Raw genomic sequence first — 15,660 nt, 5'->3', positions numbered from 1 at the left:
AGATGCTGCTAATTTGTCGCAATCGTCGAAATCGGACCACTTTAGCAATATAGCTGCCATTGAAACTGAATAAAATATTTTTTTAATGTTTTTTCGTGTTTTTTCTTCATTTAATGAAAAAACTATAATTGTTGGTGTACCGCGTTTTAATTTTAAAGCTCTTTATATATGCCCTGAATCTATATATTGTTTCATTTCAATCTGCAAATCTTCGATTTAACCTCCAAAATGTCTTTTTAACAAAATATAATTTTACCGAAATATTACTTCTTTATTAAACGAAGATTCTTTATTTTTACATTAAAATAAAATAAAATATATATATATGATACAATAAATGCGTATATTTGTATATAAACACACCTTCATGCATATATAGTACATATATGTTATTATATACATTACAGACCCTAAATATAATATTTTGTGCATATTTAACATATTTCTATAAACTCTATAAACATACGCCACATTAATATATTGTATATAATGGCGTTAAAATATACATACATAAATATAGAATATTTCGTAAGCTTTTCAAAAGCCATAAGTATATACTACATAAATATTTACTGGTATATAAAAAAACACTTAAGGTGTGAATACAAGTATATGGTTTTTGCACTAAACACTTCGTTCGTCGTTTGCTTTACAAAGTATATATTCAAATATGTATACACATAACAGTAAATTTTTAATTTGTAAAGTAGGTATATATGTGCTTTACTCACACTTATTATGTTTTTTTTTTTTTGTTTAAATCACCTTCAGTTGGCTTGAAAGCGCTTTGTCTTAACTAAACTTATTTTCCTTTAAATAGCATTAATTAATTTACATTTTAAGCTATAAAAATATTTTATAGAATATTTTTTAATTTCTTGCATATAATTTACAATTAACAATATTTTCCATAACCCAGAAAATAAACGAAATTATTGCGGCATGCAAACGAAAATAAACCCGTTAAGAAAAAAATGCAAAAAAAATTCAATTCAACTGAAAATTCTTTTGTTTTCTTTCTGACAATAAAAGAAAAACAAAGAAATAAACACACGAACATAAGGTAAAAGAATAATAATAAGTATATATATATATTGTATATATGATCTAACGTTTACTATGTCTGCATTATATTAAGATAAATGAATATTGAAAGTGAATGCGGAAGGATTTTTCGCCAAACGCACGAAATGGCCACCAATGGAGTTTTATATATTTGTTGCTTTTGTTGTGCTTCAGAAGATTTTCGCTAAACTCGGCGTACGCCTGAAGGGATTCCATGCGCTCGATGACAGGCTGCCCAGGCGACTCTTCGGCGATGTGGTCTTGAAGCGTGGTTTTGGTTTTGTTGTTGTGCCAGTGGGACTGGATGAACCGGACGAAACGCCGGATGAGCTGGCTGCCGAAAGCGTAGAAATGGAGCCTTTCGACGAAAGCGGCTGTGATAATGAGATAAAAATAAAAATGTTCATACAAAATAAAAATATAATATATTTAAAGCCTTACCTTCAAATAATTTCTATCCATTGGCGTAATGACTTTCAGCTCCAGCGTACTACCACACGACTGTATTAGGCGTACCACCTGTTGGTGTGAATACCACTTCACATCGATGCCAGCAATTTCTACTATAAAATCGCCCTCTTTGATGCCGCCCAACTGTTAATTTAAAGAAAAAAAAAACAAAAATTAATATCATGCTATATAAAATTCAAGTCAACAACTCACATCAGCCAATGAGTTGATTTCGACATGCGCTATAATGACCGGCGCATCGCCACGCACATGAAAACCGAAGCTCTCCACATCCTCTTTGTATTGACTGCAGCCAACTTCGTGGCCTTCGTTTGGCGTCGGACAGTGACAACGATAGTGTGTGTGCGCACTCTCATGATATATGGAAGAGCCCTTCTGTAGGCGTACACAGCGTGGCGCAGTCCAATGACGACGTGCAGAGAAAATCGCAATGGGTCCAAGACGTTTGAAAGGGTCCTCTACTTTATATGATGTGAAATCGGGGCCGGTTAAGGAGAGTGTGAATTTAGAACAAGCTGTAGAGTGGAAATAGAAAAGAAGTTGTAGAAAATTAAAATAAATGGAATGAAAAATTATTATTTTTTTGATTTCTACGTTTGAAGAATGTTTTTATATATTCTTGAGTTTTTTTTTTTTTGCGATTTTTGTATCGTATATTTATGATCCCTTACCTTCTGTTACAGCATCTATCACGTGAAAATCATCTTTTATATCGGTTTGTGGCGCCTCTTCTAGATATTTTTCGTACTCGTCTTGTGTTTTGTAGTGGGCTTCTTTAAGAACCTGTGTCAGACTTAGTTTGTTCTGAAAAAAGGCAGTTTGATAAAACATTGAAATATAAATATTATATTACATTCTTAAAGGTAAATTTTTAACCTCAAAATATATTTTAGACACTAACGATTACAGATTGTGTTCTTTATCAAAAATAAATGTATTTTTACAATATATATGGCAGAACACATAGTGAAATCAAAACGAAAGCTGATTATCTACTTTATTCCTATAACAGTATTTTAAACTGACGATAAAATAATAGAGGCCAATGTGAGAGGGTATTGTAACCTATATGGCCAAATCAGATATTATTAAACTCGATCGATTTGCCAAAGAAGGTCAAAAAAAAATCTTGCAGAGGTCTCGAAACGGTATTTTGCATTAGAAAATAATATTGCTTTGTATAGAAAGTAATACTAAATATAATCAAAGGAAAACTTGAGACATGGTAGATATCAAAAATTGTTCTAAACTCAAGGACGCTTGCTTCTTCGCTGAAACCACATATTTGGTAACAGCACTGAGTGAATACATTATAAATACCGAACGGAATATATAAACTCCACAACCAACTTGCCCAGCTCAGTGCTAGTGGCCAAAGCATTCGGTGTGGGTCGTGCAGTCATCGAAAACTTGGCTCATGCGAGTTGTCCATCCGTAATGACGATAACATTGAAAAAGTTAATGAAACAGTGCTTGAAAATCATTGTGTTGGCATCAAGGAGGTAGCAGGGGCTCTCAATATTTCTTATGGATCGACTCAACATATTTTGGGTATGGAGCGTGTCAATGCTAGACTACCACCAAAATACTTGAAATTTTCGTAAAAAAGACTTCGAGTAGAGGTCGCTAAAGTTACTGGACAAGAATTGTATTAAAATACGTGAAAATGTAGTTTTTGGTTAGTCTGGATCAAATCGTTAGACTTTAAGGAAAATTGAAATAAGATCTCGGTTTTCGAAAAGGTCATTATTAATCTCAAATGGAAAAAAATTGAAAGGTTAGGTTTTCATATTGGTATTTTCTTATAAAGTACAAACATCAAATAGATTTAGATAAATTATTGCTTAATTAAAAAAAAAAAATTATGATTTTCGTGAATATTTGGCTTCTGTAGGGTCTTTTTAAAGTCTCCAACAATAATCTGCGAGCATTCCTGCGCTCCAATTCCCTTGATAGCGATTCTTCCCTTACTGATGGAACCTCTCACCATGTTCGTCACTTACAGCTTCAAAAAAAAACTCAAATCATGTACTAAATCGTTTAAATAACTTTGTCAATAAGTGCGGTTCTTTTTATGTTGATGTTCATAACTTGGGCCCCTAACTTCAGATGCTTCATCGTGCTGTCTTAGGACAAGTTCCGTGGTAGAATTTTGATTTTCTGATCGATTTGGAGGCTTTGGCACACATTATATATTATATTAATAGCAATACCCCTTTTCTATAAGGGAAATCGAACACATAATGAAGAAATGAAGTTTTATGAGAGAATCATATATAGTTGAAACTTATAATAATATATTAAACTTATCTGGAACATAAAGCCTCATAGGAGTTCTGGTTGAAATCTGTTTTCGTAAACGAGAAGAGCCGCTTCCGTGTTAATTTTTTATTTACTAGATTTGCATAAGCTTTAAAAAGTTGCTTAGAAGAAATCATCTCTCAATATAAATCTCTAAAAAAACTATGTTATATACAGTAATCCTTTATCTACTGATCTGTACTGAAATGTTCCAAGAAAAATTTATTTTAATAAAAAAAATTCGTAACAAAATTCAAAATCTTTAATTTGCGGTAATATAATCAAATCAGCGCATTTAAATAAATTTTGCCGTCAAGCGCATTCTTTCTCGAAGATTTATAATTTCTCAGATATAATCAAGGCCAACTATAAATTAGACTTTACAACAGCATATTTCAATAAATTAGTTGCGCTGCTACAAACTTGGTAAGGCACACCACTTAAAGCATCAAGCGGTGGGCGTTTTATGGTGTGTCATCAACCGACATGCCGTGTTGTTGTGATTATCTAATGTCAAGTGTCAACAATGCTGAATGGCAGCACTTTATGAATTGAAAGCAAGCGCAGCAGCAATTAGCGGCATACCACACATTTTATTTTATACTGCTATACATACATATATACACCTACATACATAGCTGCATACAAGAAATATATGTATGTACATATGTTTGTAGATATGTCTGCTTAGACTCACCTTCAAAAATCGGCACATGCGCTGCAGGCGTTGCGTTTCTTCATGACTAGCCAGCGCCTCTTTGAGATGGGCGCGTTTCAGCGCCGTCGCGCTTGCCGCATCCTCCTCGCTCTCCTCAAAGGCAGCAGCGGCGGCGCGTAACGCCTCCCGCGCATTGCCGATAAATGACTCGTTGGCGGTGCCGCCATGCGATGTGGCCTGACTCTTCTTGGTGCTGAGCGACGTCTTGTCGGCCGTCACGTCAACGCTGCACGCCTCGTAGTGGTGGGCCAGAGCTGCACAAACAAGCGCGGTTAAGCGAAACAAAGAGTTGGAATGAAAGAAAAACGCATAAGTAAACAAGGTGACGAACGATTAGTAAAGCTTATGATTATGATTATTATTGATATGTGCAGCGCGACATGAACACGTGTGCAATAAATTTGTGTGTGTGTGTATGCACAAGGTAAGCCAGTCGCATTCCAAGCGAGCCACAGCATATCGCGACATTCTCAGCTGCAAAAGGCGCGCGCGGCAAGTGCAACAACAACACCAACACAAATGCTTACCTTTGTAGAACTCGGCTTTGAGCGGCACCAGACCGGCCCAGCACTCCGGCAAGTATGTGTGTGTGTCATTCATTTGTATGTTTTTGTGCATTTCATTGTATTCGAGCGTCAGTTGCGCCGCCTCGCCTGCCAGATCTTTGAAGAGCTGAGCGGAGAGGAGATACAAAAAATAGTATAAATATATTGAAAATATTCAGCGGAAACTGCGTAGAATAACCAGTGACATAATCAATCGCTGCCATCGTTTGCACTTTGCATTAGCATATGCACTTACATGACTGGACTCGGTGAGGCCGAGTGCCTCGATTTGCAGCTGCAACTTCTCGAAGAGACATTCGCGCGCCTGTGACAGCATCAACGAGACGAGTACGTCGAGCACCTGCGGTTTTAGGTCCATGGACGGCGCGTTGGTGAATGTGTCGTAGATGTGTCGAAATATGCCGGCGGCGCGCAAAAAGCTGTCCACTGCCGCATCCAATCCCTTTTCGGTGGTGCGATCGTGTCGCGCGCCGATTTGTGTGTAGATGGCGCCCAAATTGAAGAGCGTGCAGGCCTTCTCGAAGGCAATTGTGCGCTGACAGGAGGGTACACCTGTGGTTGAGAAAGCACATAAATAAGTTTTTAAACTTTAAACTCTAAATAATGTGATATTAATCATTAAGCTAGTTGGTAGTAAAAAAATTTGAAAAAAGGGCGTGGTATCGCCTCTTTTTAAGCAAAATCATACCTCAGCGACTACCCGATCAATTTAGACCAAATTTGTTGTAACATATAAATTACAGGAATTTCAGTGGAATTTTTGTTTGACCATAATATGGTTTAGCATATAAAATTAATGAAGTTTATCCAGTTCAACGCGAAATTAGCACTTCCTTACTTGTTTAGTTTTCCGCTGAAAACTTCCAAAATTCTTTATATATATTTCAGATAACTCACCAGTTAACGAATCGTACCACTCAAAGTAAACGCCCAAATTCCGATCTGGCGGAAAGAATCTCCGTTCCACATAGTACAACAAATTGTAGTAACGGAAGAGCAGTGCCACGCCTTGTGCGTCGCGTGATGGTGTTCTGGACGCCTACAAAGTGCAAGTATAAGAAAAGCATTATTTTACACAAACGAGTTCGTTGCTTAAGTCTTTTGTTTGACATAAATATATGTGCTAATTAATTTACCTGTCTGGTGTCTGTGATGTCGGCGATGGCATCCAAATACAGTGATGGCTCCTCACTATAATGTTCCAATATTAAATCTGAGAAGGGTTCCATAAAAGTGATTTCTTTTGTTTCCTTAAGGCCAAGCGGTATCATTGGCATAAAATTTTCATGACTGCAAATGAAGTAAATAACGGAAAAAGATTGCATTATTTAGCGCAAGAATTTATTAGTTTGTAAAAACTAAAAGGAAAGATAAAAAATAATCAGAAATTAAGTTTTTTTTTGTTGCTTATTACAGCCATTATGTGATGTTTCTTCTTCACCAGCCGCTTTATGTGAATTTTTATTTATAATTTTTTTTTTTGTTTTTAATTTGTTACTTTTTTTTTATTTTGCTTTAAATTTTTTTTTGTTATTTTTTCTTTTCATTCTATAGCAATCAAGTGCCATTTGGCACTTTGACCCCAATCGCCTGCAGCTATTTGGGCCAACGACACAGTCTATACAAATTTCGCCGGCCGCGGATGTTCTGAGGCGCATTAGCGAAAAAAAACAGCAACAAAAGGCGCAAAGCTTTAAAGCCATAAGACGAAGCATAATGCGACTGTAATCCGCGAAATTTTCTCTCGCAGCGGCTGGTAATTTAGTGAGTACACTGGGGAGCTCATACCGAAATGCGATTTTACGTTGTTGTTTTTGGCCCGCAATTACTACTTATGGGTAAATATTTATATGTATGTCCGTAGCTGTGTCTGCCGTGACACGCTTTTTATCAACTACTCAACTGATAATACAAAATATCATCAACATTATTTTCAAAGCAATGGTTTGCCGAATTTCAACCCAAGCTGTGCTACTCCACATACAAGTATTTACGTCGCCTGTGTGTGTTATGTGTATAAGTATGTGTTTGAAAGAGTTATAGCTTCCAATTGTCACAATTACAAATAAATAATATTGCGAATGGCACACATATTTCATTTGTTCTGTTTCTTAATAAAAGCCGCATTCTTGCTTTTGTATGAAGTACTCTTTCACTGCCGTGAAGAAGCTTCATTAATTGACTGAAATTGGCAGTGGTGACACAAAGCTCAGTGTAGCGGCATATTCGCACCTATTGGGCTAAGACACACCTCTTTTGTGGTGATATTTGCTGTTGTTGTCCGATTTTAAGCTGCTGTTTTGATGAAGTTGTGATTAATAACGGTGACTACTGACATACATCCAGCGAGCGTGTAACACACCTTGAAATTGCCAAGCATTGATTTGTTTGTGGTGATAATTAAGAAAGATGCACCTACAAGGCAACAGTGGATATCATAAAGATTTTTTTATACTTCTGCTAATTTTTGAATCTTCTATTTGTAACATAAATTTATAGATTGAATTTTAGGTCTTACTTATTTTATGCCGCCTACGAACCTATGTTGGTTTTCATTGAAATTATTTCATGTAGGAAATACTTTAAGGGATTTGATATAAGGCAGATTTTGAATCCCGGATCATTCGGATGCGGGTCTGGCTGTTGACAATTTGGCTATGAAGGCCGCATAAGCCAGTTTTTATACATTAAGATCCAAAAATATAGATACTACATGTAAAGCGTTTGGACTAACAATGAAAGGTCTTTTTTTGAATGAAAAAATGGCTTTATTCTTCCACATAAACTCCATCCAACATTCCGATAACCATTCGATTTTAAGCTTCAAGCCCTTCAAAATAAATATTGGTCTCCATCTTCATCTATTCATTTGAGTGACATGTTATTCTATTGAGGTATTGTTTGAGGCTTGGAACATTCCTTCAATTCATCGGTCGTATATAAGCTGTATGTGGAGAAAGTTCATAAAACGAGGCAACCATCAAGTGCAAAACTTTTTTGTTTGTAAAAGTTCATAATTGAATTGAACTCTGGGTTCCTTTGTGATGCCAATAATTTCAACAACAGACTCGATTTTAGGGTTACCCAAAATAGTTTCACGCAGTGTCAGTTTGAGACAAATCATGTGAAAACGATTGGGTGAAATTTTGACAGTATCCAACTTGGGCTTAGTAGCATGAATTGAGATTTTTTGTTTGTGGCGATCTCTCGGTTGGAGTTATGGTCTTTGTTTCATTTATATGATATGACTCTACAAGGATTGAGTTAATATGTTTTGAAGTGAGAATATGCTTTCAAAGGATTCGTATACAAATTTCACCGCTGCCGCATAATATTGGTTGGTAGGATATAGAGTTCTTGGTGTGACACAATTCGCAAGGAATTTGTTTAAATTCTAATTTTAACTTTAATGCCCCAGCTCACTTAACGAGACAGCTTAGAATCATGTAAAACCAATTTTGAACAAAATGAAACATTCTGAAACAACTTGACTCTTAGATCTTGACTGTTAGAAAACTCTTTTCTCTTGCAACCATATGATTTTATAAATACCGTTCGAAATGTCTGAGTACCGAAAACTATGAATGTGAATGTTAAAAAAAAGCAGATATGGACGAAAACATAAAAAAATCCACGAAATGATATTGAACGACTATAAAATGAAGCTGATCGAGATAGCTGATAGTCCAAAGGTATCAAAGATCCAATCTTGGATATATTGTTTATAAAAACTTGAGTATGCGAACGTTCTGTGTAAAGTGGATACTGTCTAGTTAATGATTCGCAGCAGCTTTTGAAGGCGTTCAAGCAGTATACACCAGTAATAATTTTCATGGGCTATCTTAAAAAGTAAAACACCATCATGTAAAGCTATTGGGCCATTTGAGCGACGAAAGAGCGGAAAAGAGCTCTGTTTGAAAGCAAAATTGCACGAATTGGGTTTTGAATTGCTTCCGGTTGCAACGTACTTTCTACAACTGGCAACTTTTTCCTTTACTTAGACCTTTTATTTTAAGAAAATAAGCATCAAGGAAATAGTAAACATCGAAACTGAGGCTTGTTTTGATAGCTATAATTGGTGTGTTGCTCTCGAATGTAGATGGATAAAATACATATTGAATTTGGAAAATTGAAATTTGAAAAATGATTTGAGTTATATTTAAAACATTACATTGTTGTTAGCCCGCTAGAATCTCGTTGTTTTCTACTTAACGTAATTGTAATATATTAAACATATTTCATATTAGATAAGATCATTTTATATAAAGCTGACGAACAAGTTTAAATGCAATAACGGTAAGTCAAAACAAACAGTAATTTATCCGCTTGTGTGGCAAAAATATTTTCTGCAACTACTTTATTGGCCGTCGATACTATTCTGTAATGTATTTAATGACTGTTATTTGGTTTTATAATAATAGGAGAGGAGAAAAATTAATGCATTGAATAATTAAAAAAAAATTAAAAAATACCGCGATTTAAATGCGAAAACAATATCAACAAATGAATTTAGAAAATGTAAAAAAAAAAAAATAATTTCACGAGCAGCAAAGTATTTATGAGTATAATTATAATTGCAAATGTGCGATTGTTGTTACAATATGATTAGCAAATACAGTTGTTGAATGACTGTTAAATAATCACAACTGCAACGGCAAGCTACGGCAAATACAACAAAAGCAACAACTTGCAGTTGCAGTAAACATTAGTTTATGAAAATATAAACATAAAAAAATAAAAATAAATACAAAACACAAAAATTAAAACAAACACAAAAACTAGTTGGAAAAACGTTGAAAAATGTTAAATATAAAAACAAGAAATAAAAGGAAAAAAATTGTTAGAAAAATCCAAAACACCAGCGCGTGTCAAGCGGATTGCAAGTCAAGCGTGTAATAACAACAATAATAATAACTAACATTAAACAATAATAACAACAAAAGTAGACAGCGCGCCTCAGCCATTAAAACGCTTGTACGCAATGAACGCCCAAAAACGCGAAAAACTTTTGTAAATTTCTGCTGAAAAACTCACTGCAAAGCCTACGACACGCAAGCTTCGCGCACTTTGCGATCAAAAGCGATAAAAATTAGATAAATAAAAATGTGGAAAAGGCAAAAAGAAAACGATATAAATTTCTAATTAAAAAAGATACGTACTATGTGAGAGATCAAGCAGATTAAGTGAAAACAATACCGAAAGATAACGGAAATTAATTTTCATGCTGCAGACTGTAGCGATTTGCTTGAAAGCAATTAAACTTAAGATTTTAAATTTTCGTGCAAACAATGTTTTAAGTATTTTCCAACTATTTTGATTACATTTTTTTAATTTGCTTAAAAATAAAATTACAAAAATGCATTAAACGTTACATAATAAGCGGCACAAAAATTTTTGTTTTAAATATTAGAGATTATACAAATTCTTTCAAGCATTTATTCCAAAATATTGTTGAAGACTTTAAATTTTTGAATCTATATATAAACCACATACAAAATATGCAGGAATTTAGATTCATAACATTTTATTTAAAGAGGCATACCTAGTATGAAATTTTTACAAAATCGATTTTCATTCATAAAGGACTACAAATTTGTGTAAAATTCAATTTTATTTTTAAAACGTCGCCATTTTGTAAATGTCTAATTTTTTTCGACCAAAGGCTATTGTACAGACGATATTTGAGTAGAGCGTTTTTTTTAGGGTTCATCCACGTAGAAGATAGAAATTACTGTAGCAGTGTAGTGGACAAATTCGTACAGTTGCTTTTTGATTTAATTTCCAAACATCGGCGTTTTTAGGCTGTCCCACTAGGTGTGCCCCTTAACTGCCAGAAAAGTATTAGTATATACATATGTACATATATATTTAAAGCTTTTCTATTTCTCATCTCTTATGGAATTATACCCTTAGAAGATGGAACAAGAAAATATGATACTTCCTTTTAGAAACAGCATCTTATAACACGGTTTACATGAGATTCATAAATAAATTGGAATTCTCAATAGTCGTTTTATGTGATTCGAATTTAATTCACATAATTATAGAGTCAAGATCTACTTATAACTCTAAAATGTTTAATCTTAACTAAAATCTTAATTAAGGTAAATTATTAAATTGTTTATAATATTTGATCTTGAAAAGAGCTTCAAATTCTCTTACAACTGAATATCTTTAGAAACGGGTTGCATCCTGTTTAAAACCAGTAATTAAATTTAATTTAAAAAAAAGCGAGTTACTTTAACCTAGATACCAAATAAGTTTAAGAAGTTTAAAAAGATTTATAGTTGCAATAATTTTTTAGAGGTGTTGCCAGCCATTTAAAATATGACTTTTGACTTTTTAACAAAATTTATTATACAGTTCGATTATAAAATTAAACCTTTTTAAAAATTGTTTCTCTTTAAAAAGATTTTGCGAAGAGTTGCCACATGTTTAAAAAATCACAAAAAAATTTAAAATAATTTTACAAAATTGGTTTCAAATAAAAGGCAATGCAGAAATCGTTGATGTGTTTACATTAAAATATTTTCAATATTACCATCATGTTTAATTGTCGCCTATCAGTTATTAAAAATTCCAGAATTTTAGAATCTACCTTATTGGACTTCTCTTTATTAACTCCAATATAAATTAATCAATAAAAACTCAATAAATTATCTTCTGATATGCATAGTCATATTTCATGACGTAAAAAGTATTTTTAAAGGAATATATAATTATTACTCAAACCAATTATGAAAGATAAACACTGAAATAATTTATTTTTTGTTATCACGAAAAGTCTGTAATTTGTTTTGGACCAACGCTAAGTCCACCGATATCGCTATTTATAATAGATATTAAAAATTATCTCATTTATTATATAAATATGTGTATAATAACTTGCAAAATATCATAAACAAGCCTTCGATTCTATTAGAAGCCACACTTATACTACAAGTTTACTTGTAGTATTAACGCTTATTTATGCAGGTGTGCCGGTATGTCGGTATTTGTTTCTTACAAACACACAAGTAATGAGAGAAATTTTTCGCAAATATTTAAATTCGACATCCAATAACAATAACAAAAAAAATAAACACTTGTTATAATCAGCACAACACAAATATTAGCAGGCGAATTGTAAATAACATAGGTATACATATATACATATATGGCATACGATTGGCAGCTTTTTGGGAGTTCCGCTTGGTTGAGTAAAAACGCGCTTGACCAGAAATTACGACGCAAATAAGTAAAATGCGAAAACAAATGTACATACACATAGGAGACTACGAAAATTATACATGTATGTGTGTGCATGTATAAAATTTTGCATGCATTACTATATAACTCTGTGACAGCAACTAATTACTTTTTTATTTTGTGAAAAGTTCTTAATACCTAAATTCTTTGTTATAAAATTATTTAATATTTTATTTGAGTAGATTTTTTGCTACGCTTGGGCTCTAGAAAATTGTTGCAAAACTTAATATACAATAAGTTATTTGCTGAGATTTCATGAGACATGTCACATCTGACGTTAGAAAATTTTGGATTAAGAAATACAGTGCGTATGAGTTACTTTCTTAACCCGTTGGGAATGTCATGTAAATAATTATGCAGAAAATGAGGACAGCTCTCTAAGACCAAGAATCTAATAATTTAAAAATCGAAAAAAATTATCTGAATTTTAATACATAATTATTAAGTATTCAGAGCTAACCTTTAGAAAAAAAAATTTTTGGTTATAATTACTATCAATGAAGATATACCATTCATACTATTTTGCTTTGTTATACGATTTTTTTGGTTAAAAACATTGGAAAACTATTGATATTGTACAGTTAGTCACTTAAATAATTTTTCTTGTTTGATTTATTGAATATTTCATCATTTAAAAATAATCAACATACATAGGTATTTCCCCTTTTTTCAATGTATATACAGTATAACTTTGCTTAAATGATAATTTGCAACAATTAAGTGCAATTAAAATAGCAACAAAGAATTAAAAATATATTAAGCGAGCAATAGTGAAATGAATTGGTGTAATTAGTTCAATTATACGAAATATTTACTAATAAACTCGTGAAACATTTCCTATTGTTATTGTTCGAAAGTGAATAAATAGAGGAATAGAACTCGATAATCAACTGTTAGATATCTAATTTCAACTGAATCCATATTTTTTTCAAATCAAATATAATTTTTGAACTCTACGAAAGAATTATAAATATTATTGTAAAAAAAATTTAAAAAAAAAATATTAATTTTAAAATCACTATTTTCATTTATTATAAGGGTTAAAATAGAATTTTCATAAGAATTAAAGTGATTTTTTTTTAATGGTAATACAAAATTACCGTTGTCTACTACTTTTTCCAAACCAAAAATTTATTTTCCGTGTAGTCCGTGTGTTCTTCACATTAAACCGACAACAAGTGAAGTACTAAAATTACGAGAATATTTTTATGATTCATTATTATTTACGGTACTTTTCAAATATTCGCATTTAGCACGCGCTAAGGCTTATAAAAACAAATATTGTGTTATACGTATACTCGTATACAGTGGAAGTACAGTATTTGTATAGAAAATTTTTCGTCTTAATGTCAACAGCTTATTACATGGCTTTAGCTATGGGTTAAACTTATTACCCACTATATAATCGCATATTAACACGTTTCGTTGATTGGCAGAAAATTAAGTAAATTACAAAACAAATTTAAGCCCTGTTATTAAACAAACTGGGTGAGTATTAAATGAAAAATTCTTATATTAAAGCTTTGTCGTAATAAATATTTGTTTTTTAAATTTAAATATTGAACATTGTTGTAGCCACTTGAATGAATAAAAATGTATTGCTTTTTGTAATGAAATTGAGTTTTAAAAATGCTTGTTGACCAGATTTATTAGTTGAAAATTTCATTTTTATTACATTCCACGATTTTTCGTACTAATCAAGAAATTTTTTCATTTTTAAATCAGACTGGACCAATTATCAAGCGACAATTTGGACTTGAAGTTAGATTGAAATTAGTTAATTAGTCGCAGATATGGTTTCCTCTTATTTTTTTAAATAAACGTCATTCTTTACTTCATTTGAGTATTTAATATCTACTGCTTCATATGTAGACTTCGAAGAGATAAAAGTGGCTGCGTGAAGGTGTAGTAATAAAGGGAAGTTTATAAATTATTCTTCGCTTCAGTTGATGCCAGTTTTACTTGATAGATAAGAATTCATAAGATTAAGCTACAAATTAGAAAAATCATAAAATATTTCTAAGATGATTGAGAACTTAACTGGTACTTTTAAGCGGGCTTTCCTATAATTTACACCTTACAAAGTGTCATAGTGTCATAGTGTAAGTATTCTTGAACAAACTCAGTTTCTTTCAGTATTTTTTTTCTTTTTATGCGACCTTAATTCATCTCCAATATGTACACAACAAGAAACTTTTCGGAAAAACATCATAATATAGCAGCTTTATAAAAATAAGTTTCAACTACTTTCAATCTCCATAAAAGTGTTTAATGTGCTTAGATAACAATAAAAGCACAACTAGTCACATAGAACCGTTACTTTGTATCATTAAACACAAGTAACTAAGATTAATGCATTTCATAAACGGTGCATTGTTCTGAAATTGATACAAACATAAAATTCCATTTATAGATAATAAAATGGTTGAAGTAATAAATTTTTGAAAGTTCTAAAAACACTTCCTGGAATGTGTGTCACAATAAGATTATAAAAAAAAAATGCTTTGCATGGGAATATATGTATATATGTAAATACTCGCTCCTACTCACCTATCGCTCTGATAGATTTCCACCGAAGAATTCAACTCAGCCAATTGTTCTTTCAGCAACTGCAAATTCGAATTGACGAAGCTCAGCTCGAGAGCGACGGTGTCGCGCAGCTTGCGATTTGTGGTGGCCTACAAATACACACATATAAATAAAGCAGAGGATGAGTAATGTTTACTTACAAGAAACTAAAACTCATAAAAGTATATAAGGAACAAGAACTACTCACTTTAAATAGGTTTTCAGCGCCAGCGCGCAGTCGCAGCTCCTTGTTGATTTCCTGATTCAATTTGCATCGCCGACTCTGTAACTTGCCCCGGCATGTGGCCGCACGCGGGTCGGAGCCCTGGAAAATGAAGAAGAACGGAAATATATTAATGATTAGTCAACTAATTTTTAGAATAAGATTGGCAAAGTTTAAGTACTATTTTATATACTCTGTAACCAGCGGTGAGTCAGCAGATAAGAGCTATGTGTGAAAATATAGCATAATGAGCAATAACAATATGTGTCAGTCTAAGTATAAATACATTCATATGCAGGAAGTTATGTTGTGGGATTTTTTACTAAACTAAATACGTTTAATACTTTTGATTGCCTGGAGAATAATTTAGTGCATCATACAAAGTTAATTTGAGTTTTGGCGAAAAAAATTTGCCTGATGACTCTGTTAAAATAGATACAATAGAACAATCGCTGGAAAATTTTGCTTATTATATGTACATATTAGGGTGGTTAAAAAAA

At 32.6% G+C, this 15,660-nt stretch overlaps 1 protein-coding gene across 1 annotated transcript in view; it reads right to left on the bottom strand.

Moving 5' to 3' along the window:
* Window positions 1–250: 250 nt before the first annotated feature.
* Rhp (GTP-Rho-binding protein rhophilin) overlaps window positions 251–15,660 on the bottom strand; it is a 95,435-nt gene continuing 80,025 nt past the window's right edge. The window contains exons 3-13 of the mRNA XM_036368979.2: window positions 15,146–15,262; window positions 14,920–15,047; window positions 6,258–6,411; window positions 6,019–6,160; window positions 5,357–5,673; window positions 5,083–5,227; window positions 4,535–4,809; window positions 2,208–2,340; window positions 1,729–2,051; window positions 1,507–1,659; window positions 251–1,439 (exon numbers count right to left, since the gene is read on the bottom strand). Of these exons, the coding sequence (XP_036224872.2) occupies window positions 1,236–1,439; window positions 1,507–1,659; window positions 1,729–2,051; window positions 2,208–2,340; window positions 4,535–4,809; window positions 5,083–5,227; window positions 5,357–5,673; window positions 6,019–6,160; window positions 6,258–6,411; window positions 14,920–15,047; window positions 15,146–15,262 (2,091 nt within the window). The 3' untranslated portion in view covers window positions 251–1,235. The remainder of the gene's footprint in view (window positions 1,440–1,506; window positions 1,660–1,728; window positions 2,052–2,207; window positions 2,341–4,534; window positions 4,810–5,082; window positions 5,228–5,356; window positions 5,674–6,018; window positions 6,161–6,257; window positions 6,412–14,919; window positions 15,048–15,145; window positions 15,263–15,660) is intronic.

The sequence above is a fragment of the Bactrocera oleae genome, chromosome 5, assembly GCF_042242935.1.
Source record: "Bactrocera oleae isolate idBacOlea1 chromosome 5, idBacOlea1, whole genome shotgun sequence".
Classification (NCBI taxonomy): Eukaryota; Metazoa; Arthropoda; class Insecta; order Diptera; family Tephritidae; genus Bactrocera; species Bactrocera oleae.
Note: the sequence above shows the minus strand (reverse complement) of the source record. Positions and strands in the feature narration are given on the sequence as shown.